The sequence below is a fragment of the Taudactylus pleione genome, unplaced genomic scaffold (genome assembly GCF_031769625.1).
Source record: "Taudactylus pleione unplaced genomic scaffold, aTauple2 ptg000005l, whole genome shotgun sequence".
In the NCBI taxonomy this organism is placed as follows: domain Eukaryota; kingdom Metazoa; phylum Chordata; class Amphibia; order Anura; family Myobatrachidae; genus Taudactylus; species Taudactylus pleione.
In genome coordinates, this window is record NW_028284408.1 from 26,511,472 (window position 1) to 26,528,252 (window position 16,781).

Below are 16,781 nucleotides of genomic sequence, written 5' to 3' on the forward strand. Positions count from 1 at the left end.
GTCATGGTAATACTACATAAATTATACAGTGTTAATTGTGAATTCCAAAAGTATTAGATGGAAGAACAATGCTTTTGCATCTTAAAAAAGGTCTAAAATGGCTTAATTTCATATTTTAGTGATATTCTTACCAAATGCACGTATGAGCTCAGCTTGCATGGCCCAGGTAAACTTTTTCACTAGACAAAGTGTGGTGAGGCCAGCGAACATCACGTTATACAGGAAAATCAAATAGAAGTTCCCCAGCCAGTTAAAGCGCCCAAAGTCACCCAGAAGATCGAATCTTGTGATACCTGAATGTAAACCAACACAGCTCTAAGACACAGTAATCATAGACTTACTAAATAATTATAGATCTAATTGTAGTACATGTTACATATAGACAGCTGAAAGCACAAAAAGCAAACAGTCAGCCTACATACATTGCATACCTAACATATCAGTCTTCAGTTTGGGTACTTTAAAATAAACCCCAGTAACATTAGGTTACTAATTTTTGCTGTCATATAGTCTATTTAATCAAATTTCCATGTTATATGGACTCTTCATTATACAGATATATAAATAAAAGGAAACAAACCTCCTGAAGCATTTTTTTTTTTTATAATTCCCCCACAAATCCACATTTAGCTTAATTAGTTTTCTAAATGCACAGGTAAAAAAACACAACACAAGACCGCCCCCCCCCCCCCTGAATGCGACTTACTCTTGGCAGAGCCACAAGGGAATTACAGGTGTGACATCTTTAATCTGATTGGCTGTAGAGCTACTGACAAGGGTGCAAATCAAAACGTATTCTTATTTTTATTTCAAATGGGAGACAGGACAGACGAAAACTCCCTGTGAATTATGGTGACTCAAGAGGAAGTTTGGTAGTATTTTATTAATATTAGTATTCCTATTACTATTTATTTATATACTATTTCACATATTCCACCAGCCTGCAGTGGAATATGTGGTTTGAAGGTTTGAAGACCTGAAGAATGGTATCCTACAGCTCAGTCTTTACAGTAATACAAATATACCACACTGCCATTTCTTACATCATTATTCTTTTCGCAAACACCCCACAAGTGAAGTAACAAGACTCACCTAATGTTCTGGAGAAGACTGGAAGAGCAGAGCTGAGCACAAGAAGAGACACACAGTTTCCAATGATCTATTAGAGAAAGCAGAGAATAATAGCTGGTGGCACATAATCCAGTGAATCCAGGAGAAATGTGAACAAATGCCTTTGTATAAAGAATTGGTGCAATGTAGGTGGTACAGCAGCAACGCAGTTAGAGCAATTAAGGGTAACTTACAAAGCTGCAAAACTGCAGCCTGATGCACTAACACCATTGTGTTGTAATTTGCACACTCTTAAACAATTGCACCCATTTATACAGGTAAGTTCATAAATTAGAATATCCTATGTGATGGGAGGAGATGGGCAGATCATGGCATTTCTTAGCGATTTGGACTAGGCAGCCTGTTACTAGGAGGCACTGTACTGGAAATAGGTGAAGGCTCCTCCACCTTCCTATAACACAACTACTCCTCCTGCTTAGTAATAGACAACCAAAAGTGGTCTCTGCAGAGGTACCATCCAATTTGCTAAATTTGTCAAAATTATTCATGGATGACCAGGTGCCCATTCTACAATATTCTGCTGGAGCCTCATAATGTATTGTCCAAGAATGACTGACCACTTCCGTAGTCTACATCACTATCCCAGAGGTTCTGCCCTAAAAGAACTAGCTGGAACAACTGCCATCTGGGACCAGTGGACAAGTTATGGGGAGGTGGCATTGCATTCCTCCTGACCCTCATAAAGGACAAACAGGGCGCCCAAAGAAATTAACTCCTGAGTACTAGACAGGTATACTACTCCATGGAAATGTACCACATCCAAGTAGTGAAATGCCTCCTTGGTCGATAAGAGGGCAGGTGCATGAGAATGCAAGTAGTGTCCCTTGATTCATATAAAACTAAAGACTAGACTGGCAGGATGGGATCATATGAATGACCTCCTTGTTTTCATAGAATACTAGATATAAAGATCAGGAGGAGAAAAATGGTGCTCTACATCAGAAAACACAGAACAAAGGCTAAAATGTGCCGCCTGCAGGGCAACATCTGGGTTACAAAGTGAATAAGAAAGCCAAGGAATGGCTGCTGGTCATGGGCTGCTACTTATAAAAACACCAACATCTTGAAGTAGCTCCAGCTGGTGCTGAAAATCAGAGAGGGAGAAACGTGCACTCTGAGAAGTCACAAGGCTCTCTTTCTGATACCCTTGGAGTTAAAGCAGAAAATGACAAATGCAAAACGCTTAAGGCAGAAAACCCTGTTCTCTCTCATTTAAATAGAAGAGACAGGTTTTGTCAGCACTGCCCTAAACGTGTCATTTCCATTAACATCAAGGAGTGGCTACACCTATGTGAATGCTGCGTTTGTCAAATAGGGGGCATCCTTGGGAGAACAGTAGTCAGTCCTCGCCATCCTAAATCACAGATTGCCAATAGGTCATAGCAGTGTTCTCGCCAGTATCAATTTCAGAGGTGCACCACCCGGCACTATCCTACTCTAGGGGTCTGACATGCAAAATCAAAGTTGCGTTGCCGTGACAGGCACAGTATACAGAGACCCCTCCCCCGTATTTAAGAGGCAGTCGGTGGTTTGGACTGCAGGAACATTGCAGACGTGTACTGTGTATCACCATGCATTGCTGGACACAACAGCAGAAGAACCCCTTGACACTCGTATCCCTGCTCTGCATCATAGCTAGAAATTAGGCTGTCAATGACCCTCGTTTAATAACACATTACAGTGCATCCCAGTAATGACAACTTTCATGTCCCCAGTCTACACTGACACTTCTCTCACGGGATGCCTTAAGCACCAACCAGGCACAGTTTATACATGTTCATATTCTACCAAAAGTAATAAAAGTATTAAGTACTACAAATGTGCCACATACAATTTACTGTTCTGATGTTCCCTAAGTTCATGATACAAGACCTGAATGAGGCTAGGACAAACAGCATTCTTCTGTAGTGAAGGTCTAACATTCTCCACAATGTGCAGTCTAAGTTACACATAGGAGGATCGCCAATTTCCAGCCTTTTCAGAGTATGTGTAGTATAGTAAGTCTGCAATACGAAATTGACTTCCGCTGACAGAGGCATGCCGGAAACCCCTGCTTGCATATCACTGTCAGTTCTGTGTGAATCTGGACAGATCACTGTCTTCCTATGCCGCAGGTGCTAAAGCCTGCTGTGCCAAATAAAGCATATTAAATAAAAGACAGGGCTACATATTGCAGCTGCTCTTTTTTCGAAGTAACAATGAGGACCAAAGCTGCAGAGTTTCACCTAAATTATTACAAAAGCTTCTTACTTTGGTCATGGTTGTGTCGTGTTTCTGGGGCAGGAGTTTTGTAAAGAAAGGCGAGCTGTAAAACCCAACCACAGAGGCGGCCATCAGGTAGCTGGTATGACATTAAGGAATGACAACAATTCATACAGCAATTACATAAAGGCAGCTTCTGAAACTATATATGCAAATATACAACATTGAGTATGTCCCTGAAATTGTAACGTACTGTGTAACACTATGGGAGAATCAGGCTGTAGGTGAACATGTGACTGCATTCCCAAGATATTAGTAAAAATAGGATACATTATTATTTAGGAAATGTTCTTAAAAAAAACAAAGCTATACAGGTATTAGATTTACTACTGTGTCTTGCAAATCTAACATTTGCCATTATTTAGTAATTCTATATAAAGGATACAAAATGAGAATGACTTGTATAGCTGCTCCAAACGGACCAAAGACAGAGAAAGACACTTTCCCGAGGCGAGAGTCCTGTGAAACAGAAATGATGCTTTATAATTTACACATGCTTGTAGTATACAGTTGGTATTGGTATGGACAGGAGTCAATATCTATGCAATAAAGGATAACTGCCAAGTTACACATGGGCGCTTAATGTAAGACATGTACCTGCATCCCTTTGGGCATGGCAGAGTCATCGATGAGAAGCTCTAAGACGTGGAAGCAGACGATCAGCACAGTGATGCCCTGGAACAGGTAGAAAACAAGCCTTCAGCATGGGATCTGTGTGAATGCAGATTAATGAGACAGTAGCAATCCTAATAGTGCACTGGCCATTTTACTTGGGGTGTACATTTTACAATAACAGGTTTACTTGGGTTTTATTACATTAAGTTGACTTGAAAAGCAGTCACTTTTTCTTTCTTCCTTTTTGTAAAAAGAAAAAAACATTCTTTGTTGAAGCAAGTCAGTCAAGTCACCAAACCAAAGAAAAAGTAAAAAAAAGGTAATACAATACAAGGCCATGGACAATGGCAAAGGAGACAAATACAATGGTGGAAAAGGGAGAAGTGCAAACACAAACAGGAATAGCATTTCTCATATAAAGAGACAGTACCCATCTATAAATAATGTAATACTACAAGGGCAAGGATCTCTGCTTACAATAATACTTAGTAGAATGCACTGCGGGATGTGTCAGAGCTTTATAACAGAGAATAGCAGAACAAATGATAAATATAATTTTCTCCATATTGTAAATCCACCATATTAAATTGGTTTTGGTGTGAGGTAGCTGCAACCTTACAGCTAGCAGAACCACAAATAGGACAACATTAGCTTATTTTGCTGTTGAATACAAGATCTTTGGTCTCTCCACAACACAATGAAAATATGACAAGGCGTAAAGATTGCGAGGCAATTACATGCTTGTCTTCCAAACAAATGTTTGTGTAGTGTAAATGTCATACATTCCATTAAATGCAAATCAGTGTTTCACACTACAAATAGTGTGCCTGTCATTATAGCTTATATCATAAAAGTATTGATAATATTAGCTTAAAAAAGGTTTAAATATTGGACAACTCCTTAACACATACTAGTTTCCTCCACTTCTTAACCTGTAATTTAATTTAATTGGGAGGATGAAGTACATATTTTGTGCCCTAAGATCAGATACAAAACAAAATTGTCCATGTAGAGCGTACCAAAAAGCGTGTAGAGGGTCTGATCACTGAAAAACTCTGTAACAGAGATCGCAGGTAAAGCAAGCATTTTCTGCAGTCTAAAGGTGCATACACACAGTGATATTTTACACGATTTGCCCGATTCCGACGCATCGTGACAACAAATAGTGTAAGATATGCCCAAATCGTGAGTGTCCACTCACGATCACGATGCGCATACCCACATGTCGTACATCACAACTACAGATCTGCTGTGCTGTAGGGCAGATGTGACAATCTCAGTCACGATGCACTGGAATAGTTACGAGGCACAATAGATCGTTTGTCACATTGGACAGTTTTTAACACCGAATCGTGCCCACGAGTGCCGAGCAGCTGTTGGGGAGGGTTCAAGTAGAAATCGGACACAATGTCGGATCGTGAGCACATCGCCAAGTATGTAGACACCTTTAAGCTGGGTACACACTAGACGTTATTTTGAACGATTTGGCCAATTCCGATGCATTGGAATATCAAATTGTTCAAATCGCCCAGTGTGTATGCGGGTCGTCTGCCACATTCTCAGATCATTTGTAAATGCAGAAAGATCGGTGGATGTCGCTAGCGAATGCAGCATGGCCCCTGCTACCCACCTCCCACCATTGCTGCCCGCATCGGCAAGTGTGTATATACTTTCCGATGCCGACACTCCCGCCGGGTCCGTCACATACGATGTCGTGCTGGGTACACAGTCTAACGTGTGCCCAGCTTAACAGATGTTTTAGCCAAAGAATCAAAGATACTCCGTGTCCCTAGCTCTTCTGGGTTCAATACTGCCGATGCAGTCATGGACTGTGTCATGTATTTAAAAAGGTATATAAGATCTTACAACTGAAAATGCCCAGCACATGACTTACCGTGAGTGCAAGGAGCAGCAGCATAGCCAGGGGATACACCAAATTTCTTTGCCAGGGTGATGCTTTCCTTCTCAACTCTGTAGTAAATAGGAAGAGAGATCCTTACATTCAAGTAGACACAATCAGTAAACATTTCTGCTAACAATGAGAGCAATAGATGAAGTGCCCACCTTTTATTGTAGTTTATGTCACATTATATGTAATCTAGGAAAATAGAGAATCAAGCTTTTCCACACATAATAGTGTCCTCTTATTTTACAGAATATCCCGATAAACTTTAAAAAAAAAAAAAATTTGACTCTAAAGCTGCGTACACACGAGACGACTTGCTCGATTGATATTGTTGAACGATTTCCTCCATTTAAAATTGAACGATATTGTTGAACGATTTAATCAATGATTATGAGCGATTTTATGAACGATGAACGATTTCTGACAGTATCTAAATGATGAAGAATTCATATATTGAGCAAGTTGGCCAGCCTATACGGTTGACCTCAGATATCGTTATCGTCCATACGGCCACACGCATCGTTGGTCGTTCAGTGCAAAAAAGTAAATGATAGAACGATCTAACAATATCGTTATCGTTCATATCGTTGACAAAAGTCATCCCGTGTGTACGCATCTTAAAAATGTGACTCCAAATTACATAACTTTGTAAAAATCAGTTAATGAATTTATTTGTTCTGTAAATATGTATATATAGCAATTCAGTAAGTGGGTTCTCACCTAATGTAATTCTCTGGCTCTTTATAGCTATGAGTCTTTTCTGTAGCGCCTCCATGTTCAGGTTCAGCCAGCAGGATGCCTTAGCTGTTAATGGAAACCACAGAAGATGGTAAGGAAGGTAACATGAGAGCACATCCCAGGAGGATACTTGCACCACAGCTCAGGTGTCACTTACTGGAGATTTTACGGGATATTGCCGCTTCCTCAAATGCGGTACAGCTCAGATGCTCCTCCAAGTTCTCCAGTAGCTGAAGAAGGAAAAACAGAAAGAAAATTGGTCACTAACTGCAATTTATAGTAAATAAAATCACAGTGACATAATTTTAAGTAATTCCTACCCGAGGTTTGACCAGCAGCTTTCCAGTGACTGAGAACATCCGGGACAGGCCCAAGGGAGTGCACACTGCAAAGGGTCAAAGCAAACAGAAATCAGCTACTGTGCCATAAACAATAAAGCAATAAAGTAAGACAGCAAGGAGGCTCACACAAAGGGATGACAAGACAACATCTCTCCAGGTGTGGCTTATCACATCTACAGATCACCCCAAAAAAGTTAGTTAAAAAGAAAACAGTAATTTAGCACTGTAGGAGTTGGAGTTTCACGGCTTATCTGTGTAAGCAATTATTACATTTGTGACTACAGAGAGGCTATCCGTTCACCTACATATATGAATGCACATGCGGAGAGTTGGACATTTGTTTGGTATTTATTTTGAGCACAGTTCTGTCTCCTTATGCTTGGGGAGAAGGATGAGGGGCGGGCTAGTCTTGGCCAAGTACGTATTCACCAAACTGCGACAAGACGTGAATGCACAGCAGATTAGGTAATGTACCTCTTGTGGGGTCTGGTGCAACATTGATAACGGTTACCAGCAGTGCTTTCTAGCCATTTGTGATTGGTGTATGGACCTCTCCAGCTGATCATACTTAAATTATTAGCGGATATAAGCAGTATTCAATCAGCCGCTAGGTTTACCCCACAACTAATTCCCGGCCAAAATCACTGCAGCGCGGGGAAAGGTTACTCAATAGCCTCTATCCTGCGTCGACAAAAAAAAATAAAAAAATTGTGACTCATGCACAGAAACACGCCGATTCCGCGTAAACCGTGGAGTCAATGGGTTTTTTTTTTCACGTGTGCGAGGCTGATTTGGTGTTTTTTCCAGGGACTTTACCTCCATGAGCTGGTAATCACCGCTAATTGAATAGGTCTGACGCGTCTAATTGAACACACCCCAAACTGTATATTATTAAGCAGTATCTGTCTGTTCTCATTACTTATTTGACAGTTGCATTTAGAATACTACAGGAATGCATAAAATATGAGATATGGTAAGAACTTACCTTTGTTATCTCTATTTCTACGAAGTCCATAGGGTTCCACAGGATACCTTGGGGTATAGGTGATGACGTCAGGCATCGGGCACCATAGAGTTAAGTTTTCAGCCTCCCAGGATGCACTAGGGTCCCCCTCCTATACCCTGCCCCCGACCCAAGGCATCTCAGTTACGTACCAAGCCATAGGCCGGAGGAGAAGGAAGAGAGAAAAGAAAGATCTGGACACACACAAGAATCACATTCTCACCAGAGGGAGACGGAAAAACCGGTGACCAGAGTAAAGCCCATCTGCAGAATCGGTGCGACAGGGCGGGAGACCTGTGGAACCCTATGGACTTCGTAGAAATAGAGATAACAAAGGTAAGTTCTTACCATATCTCATATTTTCTACATCAGGGTCCACAGGGTATCCACAGGATACCTTGGGGATGTCCCAAAGCAGTATCCTTTAAGGGTGGGGACGCTTCTGTGCTGAAAGGAGAATCCGCCGCCCGAAGGAAGCATCCTGAGAGGCAAAGGTGTCAAAAGTGTAATACCTCACAAAGGTATGGACAGAGGACCACGTGGTAGCCTTGCAGAACTGGACTGCAGAGGCACCACGTCGAGCTGCCCACGAAGGACCCACAGACCTAGTGGAATGAGCCCTCACAGAGGATGGAACCGGAAGGCCTTCATAAAGATAAGCTTCTGAAATTGCCATACGATTCCAACCTGCCAAAGTTTGCTTTGAAGCAGGCCAACCCTTTTTAAGGAAGCCATAGAGGACAAACAAGGCGTCCGACTTCCTAAACGAAGAAGTGTGGTCAACATAAATCCTTAAGGCCCGCACAACGTCCAAAGTGGCCTCACCCACTGAAAGGTCAGGTGAGTTAAAAGCCGGCACAACGATTTCCTCGTTGTGGACAAGCGTGGACCCGTGACAGCTCCCCAGCCCCGAAGGCTGGTGTCCGTTGTTAACAGGACCCAGGTCGCCACCCAAAATGGACGACCCTTGTTGAGGTGGGTCGTCTGCAACCACCAGGCTAGAGACAGGCGAACCTCCGGAGTAAGCACCATTGTCTGGGACTTGAGACTCTGAGGCAGTCCATTCCATTTGGACAGGATCAATTGCTGCAGAGGTCTGGAGTGAAACTGGGCATATTCCAACATGTCGAACACTGACACCATGTAGCCCAGTAACCTCATCGCCGAGTGCAGAGATACTCGGCGACTCTGCAGACAACTGCGCACCCTCAACTGTAAGGCAGAGATCTTTTCCGCCGTCACAAAGATCCTCTGCTGTCTGGAGTCCAATAAGGCTCCGAGGTGGAAAATCCTCTGAGACGGGATCAGGGTGGACTTTTGCCAGCTTATTAACCAGCCGTGACATTGCAGTACTGCAATCGTCAGGTACAAGTGTCGTAGAAGGAGCTCTGGAGATCCACCAACAGAAGGTCGTCTAGGTACGGCAACATGCGGACTCCCTGCAGCCGCAGGTAAGCCGCCATGACCTTGGTGAACACACGTGGTGCTGTCGCCAGGCCAAAAGGTAACGCCCGGAACTGAAAGTGATCGTTGCGGATTGCAAACCTAAGGAACTGCTGATGGCGCAAAAGAATAGGGACATGCATGTAAGCGTCCTGTATGTCCAATGACACGATGTAATCCCCAGGTTCCAGCGCCAGAATGATGGACCGTAGGGTCTCCATCTTCAACCGTGGCACCCGCAAGAACTTGTTGAGGGCTTTGAGGTTGAGAATCGGACGGTACGACCCATTGGGTTTCTGCACCAAAAATAGATTGGAATAGAAACCCTGGCCCCTCTGGGAGAATGGTATAGGCACTATAACTCCAGCCTGGAGCATAGTGTGCAAAACCTTCCGCAGTTCCAAGGCTTTGTTCCGGTACAATGGAAGACTCGTGGTGAAGAATTGGGATGGGGGCCTGTGCTGAAAGAAACCACCTCGTGAACCCAATTGTCTGTTGTGGTTATCGACCAACACTGGGCGAACTGCAGCAGGCGGCCTCCCACTTTGGGATCCCCCAAAGAGGAGGCCCGGACCGTCAGGCCGCAGGTTTGTCATCTGACTTAGGGGCCGGACGTCTGGTACTCCAGGCCTGTTTCCTGGGCTTGGCCGATTTCTTGGGCCCAGCCTGTCGGAGAAAAGACTGCTTTAGGCCTACCCTGGGCCCTGTAAGGCCAAAAGGACGACATACCCGAACTTGAAGGGACCGCAGCAGACGGGAGACATGCAGATTTGGCTGCCGCCAGCGTGTCTACAATTTTGTCCAGATCCGGACCAAATAGGACTTCTCCATTAAAAGGCAAAGCTTCTAAGCCCTTTTTGGAATCAGCGTCCGCCTTCCAAGATCGCAACCATAAGGTGCGACGACCAGCAACAGCTGCCGAAGAAATCCGAGACGTGAGGATACTGATATCCAAGGCCGCTTCATTGATGTAAGTGGCCGAATACCGGAGATTGCCTACCAACTCGGCTTGTTCAGCCGAACAGTCAGAATCCAAAGACGCCTCCAAACTATCAGCCCAGCGCTCCATAGCTCTGGCTACCCAACATACGGCCATAGCCGGTCTGGATGCCCCCCCCACGCGAGGTAATAAATGGACTTTAGGCAGATCTCCACCTTGCGGTCCATAGCATCCTTCAAGGAGGACATGGAGGGCATGGGCAAGGTGGCACTTCGGACCAGGCGTGTCACATGAGAATCCACTTGTGGAGGGGATTACCACTTAGAAAAATAATTGTCCGCAAACAGATAAGCCACAGCTAAGCGCCTCTGAGGCTGATACCGTTTACCAGGGTGTTTCCACACCTCCTCTAAATGGTCTACTAACTGACCCGAAAGAGGAAACACTGTGGCGTCACCCTTAATATCCTTAAAAAAGGCATATTTGGACTTGGACACCGGAGGATCGTCATCCTCAATAGCTAAAGCCGTGCGGACTGGCCTAATAAGACCAGGAATATAAACCTTGGACTTAGCGTCCGACTCTTTAGTACAGAGAGGTTCTTGGGCAGATAGATCCAGAATCTCATCATCATCGGACGTCACGTCGTCATCCTCATAAGGAGCAGACAGATGCCACAGGCCGCAACACAGACTCCCCTTGTAACACGTCCGACAAATGCTGTACCGAATTTGTCAGTGAATTAACCCACGCAGGCTCCTGTGAAACCTGAGGAGGGGAAATAGGGAGACTGTGGGGTACCATCAGTTGTCTCGGGAACCCCTGCATGGGTGACGACACCACTGACTGCTGGGACAATCCCATCTGGGAAAACGCAGGTGGCGGAGCTAACTGGCCCACTAGGGTTGTAGGCGCTTTAGCGAAACAAGCCCAGGGAGGTTCCTGTACCGGAGCCGTGACAGTAATTGGCCGCGCCAATAAATAACACTGCCGACATAGCCCCTCCGCCTCAGCTATTGGTACGTTGCACTTAGTACACATAAGCTGGAGAGGAAATTCACTCTCAGACATGATGGTAAGTTGTGACCCCTCTCACTGATACTCGTTAGTATAGTGGGAGAACCACCCTGCAATCATCGCATCGCAAGGGCTTTAGCAGAGGAAGAGCAGGGACAGTAAAATGGCTGACAGTAGAAAATGAAAGTACAGGCAGCAGATGCTAGCAGAAGTCACATACAATGCAGAAGAAATTAATCCCTGCACTATCAGCGCTGATCCTCAACTACGCAGACACAGAGCCTGGTAGGACACAGCGCTGCATACACAGACCTGTTTCAACGGAGGAGAGGTATGCCGGGGGACCCAGACCGCGGTGCCACAGTCAGCAGCGTTCACCATACAAAGATGGCCACCGAGGAGCAGAGAGGAGGCCGGCCTGGGGGAGGAGCGCTGCCACAGGGCCAATCGGCAGCGCAGAAAGGGCTGTGTGCAGCGGGGGAGGCGCCGGCTGTGTACAGGGAAGGCGCGCTCCCCTGGCATGCAATTAACCCCTGGGACGCCGCAGCGCTACCGCTCAGCTGCGGTCCACTGTCCCAGGGGGGTAGTGGAAGCGCAGGTTAGTTACCAGGCTCCACGCTGCAGCCAGTCCCCAGGGAGCCCCCTGCCTGGGGACTTTGGACCATGTGTTCAGCAGGGACCCACCGCGGGACCCCGCTGCTTACCTGCTGCCCCTTGAATCCGGCCATGGTCCAAAACATCTGGGGTCACCGCTAGCCGTGACCCCAGATGCTTACCAGCATCCCCGGATCAGTACCGGCGTTCTGGTACCGGCGGCGTGTAGGGGAGACAGCATGGACGTCAGCAGTGACTGTCCATGCTGTACTCCCAGATATGCAGCCATTCTTAGCACCCCTCTAAGCATGTGCTCCGACTCCGAGCCGGGCACCAACGAAACTGAGATGCCTTGGCTCGGGGGCGGGATATAGGAGGGGGACCCTAGTGCATCCTGGGAGGCTGAAAACTTAACTCTATGGTGCCCGATGCCTGACGTCATCACCTATACCCCAAGGTATCCTGTGGATACCCTATGGACCCTGATGTAGAAACAGCTGTTTGTATTTTATTCAATTCGCATTGATTAATAACACTTTCCAGGCACTACTGTCTCATGGTTGATACTTCACTACATTATTTTATTGTGTAACTAAAAGCAATGCAACTGTAGCATTTACTACTACACTGTCAGGCCGAATCTCTAGGTCATCTCTAAACTACGCCTGCAGCAGATGCTTCTGCTGTAAAGGTGGACGCATCTTGGTGGTGCTCGACTCTACACATGCAGGTGAGGACACTTCATGTGCGTCTTTTCCACACATATGGCCTGAGCACATAACCAATTAATAAAATTACATGTTGCTATAATAAATCATGCTTTTAGGTAGATCTCTAAAATGATTATGACCTGCTAAATATGTATGTGCCGCACTAAGTCCTATATTATTACTGAATAAAGCCATTGTTTCATGTGCAGTGCTGCTGCCCCGTGGGAAATAATTTATGTGCTTTTGGCGCCCTTGTGTGGCAGGATGCTATAACTGCACGCTAACATGAAACTTACATAACAGGAGGAGGACTCCAAAGAAAGAGATGCCAGAGTACAGGTATGGTAGGTAGTATTCCCAGAGGTCTGAAAGAGAAATAATACAGTTATAACAGCATCCTTCAGTGGCCTCCCCTCCACTAAAGTCTATGCCGCCCTCACACAGGCAGACAAATGAATAACTAGACGTGCCCAAATCTGACAAGACAACCTCATGCTCCCCCCACCCCACAAATCTAAGCTTATGGTTTCTCAAATTGCTGGTCCTTCCTCCACATTCACCCTAACTACATTATCCATACTTGCACTGTAATTTCATTATTACAGAAGATTTCTGTATGCAGCTTACATTAGGACTGAGATTCAAACAATTATAATAGTATTATCAAAGAACAATCTGAGGGAATGGCAAATACTTTTTATTCTTAATTGGAATGAATGATTTATGTTCACACCCACAGCCAAGAATGACTAATATAGGACGTTCAGTGAAGGCAGAACACCCAAACACTACTAGTGGTATTACCACTTGCTGACAGCAGGTGGAGATGTGGACATGCTACATGCTTCCAATAGGTATTTATGTGCTTGAGGCCAGGATGAATGTATTATACAGAGTGTGAAATCCAATTTTCGCCATAGATATCCTGTCCCTGAATCTCCAAAATGCTACCCACCTCCTACAGCACTAGTAGCTTTTATAGTTATTCTCAACCCATTTGTGCAATCCTATATTTGCATTATAACAGCCCCAGTATCCATCTGTCCCTACCAGACAAATAAACAGTTATCTTCAACTATCTATAGCAGGCATTGCAGATAACTAAGTGGCATACTGTACCATAAAGAGATTCTCTCCCAGCAGAGTCATCATCAACAATGGCAGATGCCACCCACACAATGCCGAAGACCAAGAGGGTGAGAAGAAGAAGAACGACAGAGGTCTCATATACCCTGGACATGACTCCCTGCAAATAGGACAATAGAATATAATGAGAGGTGGTAAAATATACAACCAATAATTATTTAAACTGAATAAGTCCTAATCCTGGTGTAAGATTTAGAAGGTATCGGATACAGGTAAAGTGAGTAGTATCCTGTTCCGCAAATGTCACATTAGGGGATGATTCACTTAAATGCAATGGTGGCAACGTACTGTTCTGGAACGCTGCCAGTAACATCCCTAGTTTTTCCCTAGTTGCCCAACTGCATAGATTTTCAGTGGCACATCACCCACAATTTGACCATCCCTTTAATGTTTACTTGTTGCCAACTCAAAGAAAACACTTTCAATACAAAGAGGGTACATAATATTGATTCAGTAGGAACTACCACCACTGAGCCATGAGGATTTGTGTGCCTCCTGCCATAGTTTTGTCACTAGATGATAGTTAAATATTAGGCTGAATGCAGGCAACAAAATAATTGTCTCCACTGTGTGTAAACATATGACAGGTCATCTTTTGTGTAGTACAGGTTGAGTATCCCATATCCAAATATTCCGAAATACGGAATATTTTTAGTATGACAGAGTGAAACCGTTGATTTTTGATGGTTCAATGTACACAAACTTTGTTTAAAAATAAAGTAAAAATTACCTATAGGCTGTGTGTATATGACATACAAATTAATTTCATGTATCTACACAAACTTTGTTTGAGCCCCAAAATTACCTTCAGGCTATGTGTATAAGGTGTATATGAATCATAAATGCATTCTGTGTTTAGATTTGGGCCCTATACCTAAGATATTTCATTATGATATGCAATTATTCCAAAATACGGAATATTCCGATATCCAAAATACCCCTGGTCCCAAGCATTTTGGATATGGGAGACTCCACCTGTATAGGCTTTAAGTTGCCTGTAGGGGGAAAAAAAAAAGGAATACAGTTAAAAAAAACATAATATATTAATAAAAAAATCTTTATGGACATACCTTTTTGGAACCCGCAAAGCCTTCCGCCTCTGTGAAGAGATAGGCGAATGGCATCAGGAACACTAGTGACAGGTTGGAGAAGAGGAACACCAGATTCCACAGGCCTGGAAAAGAGGACACAAGAAGAAGAAGAAGAAAACAAAAAAAAAAAAAGGGTTAAATAGGAGGTTGGACACTATCAAACGCAGCATGAATGGGGTGAAATACAGACTTCTCTGCCGGATACTCTATGTACTTACTCAAGAGTTTCAAAAAGCCTAAATATATCACTTTATAAATGCATACGCTACAAAAAAAAACAAAAAACATGAATTCATACCCTTAAGGGGATGCGGTTAATTTACCTACGGCCGGGATGCCGACACCGGAATCCCGATCAGCGTTGAAAGACCGGCACCGGAAAGCCGGCATGGCTGAAGACGCAGACGCCAGAATCCCGACAGCCCGATCATAAGTATAGCGGGGTCGAGTAGGTGTTAGCCGCGGACGGTTAGGTTTAGGCACCAGCGGGAAGTTAGTGTTTGGTTGCAGGAGGGGGAAGGTTAGCATTAGACTCCAGACAGGGGGGTTTAGGGTTAGGCATTAAGGGGGGAGGGATAGGTTTAGGTACCTACCGGGAGGGTTAGGGAGCGGGGTAGGGAGGGTTAGTGTTCGGGTGCAGGAGAGGAGGGTTAGGGGGTGAATAGGGCAGGGGAAAATTACTTACCGTTCCCCTGTCGGGATTAGAGGCATCGGGATGCTGCTGTCAGTCTATTGACAGCTGGCATCCCAACTGTCAGGATATCATACAGATTACATTAAGGGGTGGAGTAAACCTTCGTACAACCCAGATATACATAACAACAGGATTTCGGTACTTACCGATAAATCCCTCTCTCAGATTCCACAGGGGATACTGGAGTCTCATAACAGTGGGTATAGATTTGTGCTAACCGGGAGCTGGCACTTTAACTGTAGAAAGAGTGACTAGCTCCTACCCCTCTATACCCCTCTAGAAGCCAGTCTTAGGAAACTGAACGAGGAGAGCTGGAAAGAAAAACTGCAAAGGAGGAGGTGAAGCAAGTACACATAATGACAAACACATAACATGTTAAACAGGTTGCAATAAACAGTTGAACAAAGAAAACAACCAGTCATAACTTAAAATGACAATCAACCATGGCAGGAAGGAACAGCGCCGGGTGGGTTTCCAGTGTCCCCAGTGGAATCGGAGAAAAGGATTTATCGGTAAGTACCAAAATCCAGTTTTCTCCTTCATCCACTAGGAGACACTGGAGTCTGGGGACATCCCAGAGCTCCCATCTACCATCCCAGGCGGGAGAGTGAGGAGAACCCTGCAGAACAGCACGGTCATACATTCGCGGCCTCTGCCTCGCAGTATCAAAATTATAACATTTGACAAAGGTATGTCGGTCCGACCAAGTGTGCGCACGACAAAGATGAGCCATTGAAACCCCGTGGGCAGCCACCCACGAGGGACCCACCAGAGCGCGTGGAATGTGCCGTGATGGAAGCTGGAAGTTCCTTTGAGGAGGCCACATAGGCTTGCCTGATGGCCAGACAGATCCAGCGTGCAATAGTCTGCTTGGAAGCCGGCCATCCAGGACGAGAGACATAATACCGGACAAACAGGGAATCTGTTTTCCTGAGATATGCAGTCCTATCCACGTAGCTCCTGAAGGCTCTAACGACGTCCAGGGATCTGGAAGCTGAAGAGTCCTCTGGAATAACCGGCACCACAATAGATTGGTTTATGTGGAACGCAGATACCACCACAGGAACGAATGCCGCCTGCGTATGGAGATCAGCCCTATCTGCATGGAATACCAAGTACGGAGGTGCGACAGGAAAGAGCCCCAAGTTCC

At 44.8% G+C, this 16,781-nt stretch overlaps 1 protein-coding gene across 2 annotated transcripts in view; it reads right to left on the reverse strand.

The window, feature by feature from the left end:
• The window catches only part of LMBR1L (limb development membrane protein 1 like), a 59,311-nt gene that overhangs the window by 4,319 nt on the left and 38,211 nt on the right, over positions 1-16,781 (reverse strand). For both annotated transcript variants that reach the window (XM_088448615.1, XM_088448692.1), the window contains 12 exons: positions 14,917-15,020; positions 13,820-13,946; positions 12,997-13,065; positions 6,973-7,037; positions 6,810-6,882; positions 6,635-6,718; positions 5,903-5,979; positions 3,991-4,068; positions 3,779-3,852; positions 3,382-3,472; positions 1,093-1,159; positions 132-293 (listed from right to left, as the gene is read on the reverse strand). In XM_088448615.1, coding sequence (XP_088304741.1) covers positions 132-293; positions 1,093-1,159; positions 3,382-3,472; positions 3,779-3,852; positions 3,991-4,068; positions 5,903-5,979; positions 6,635-6,718; positions 6,810-6,882; positions 6,973-7,037; positions 12,997-13,065; positions 13,820-13,946; positions 14,917-15,020 — 1,071 coding nt within the window. The remainder of the gene's footprint in view (positions 1-131; positions 294-1,092; positions 1,160-3,381; positions 3,473-3,778; positions 3,853-3,990; positions 4,069-5,902; positions 5,980-6,634; positions 6,719-6,809; positions 6,883-6,972; positions 7,038-12,996; positions 13,066-13,819; positions 13,947-14,916; positions 15,021-16,781) is intronic.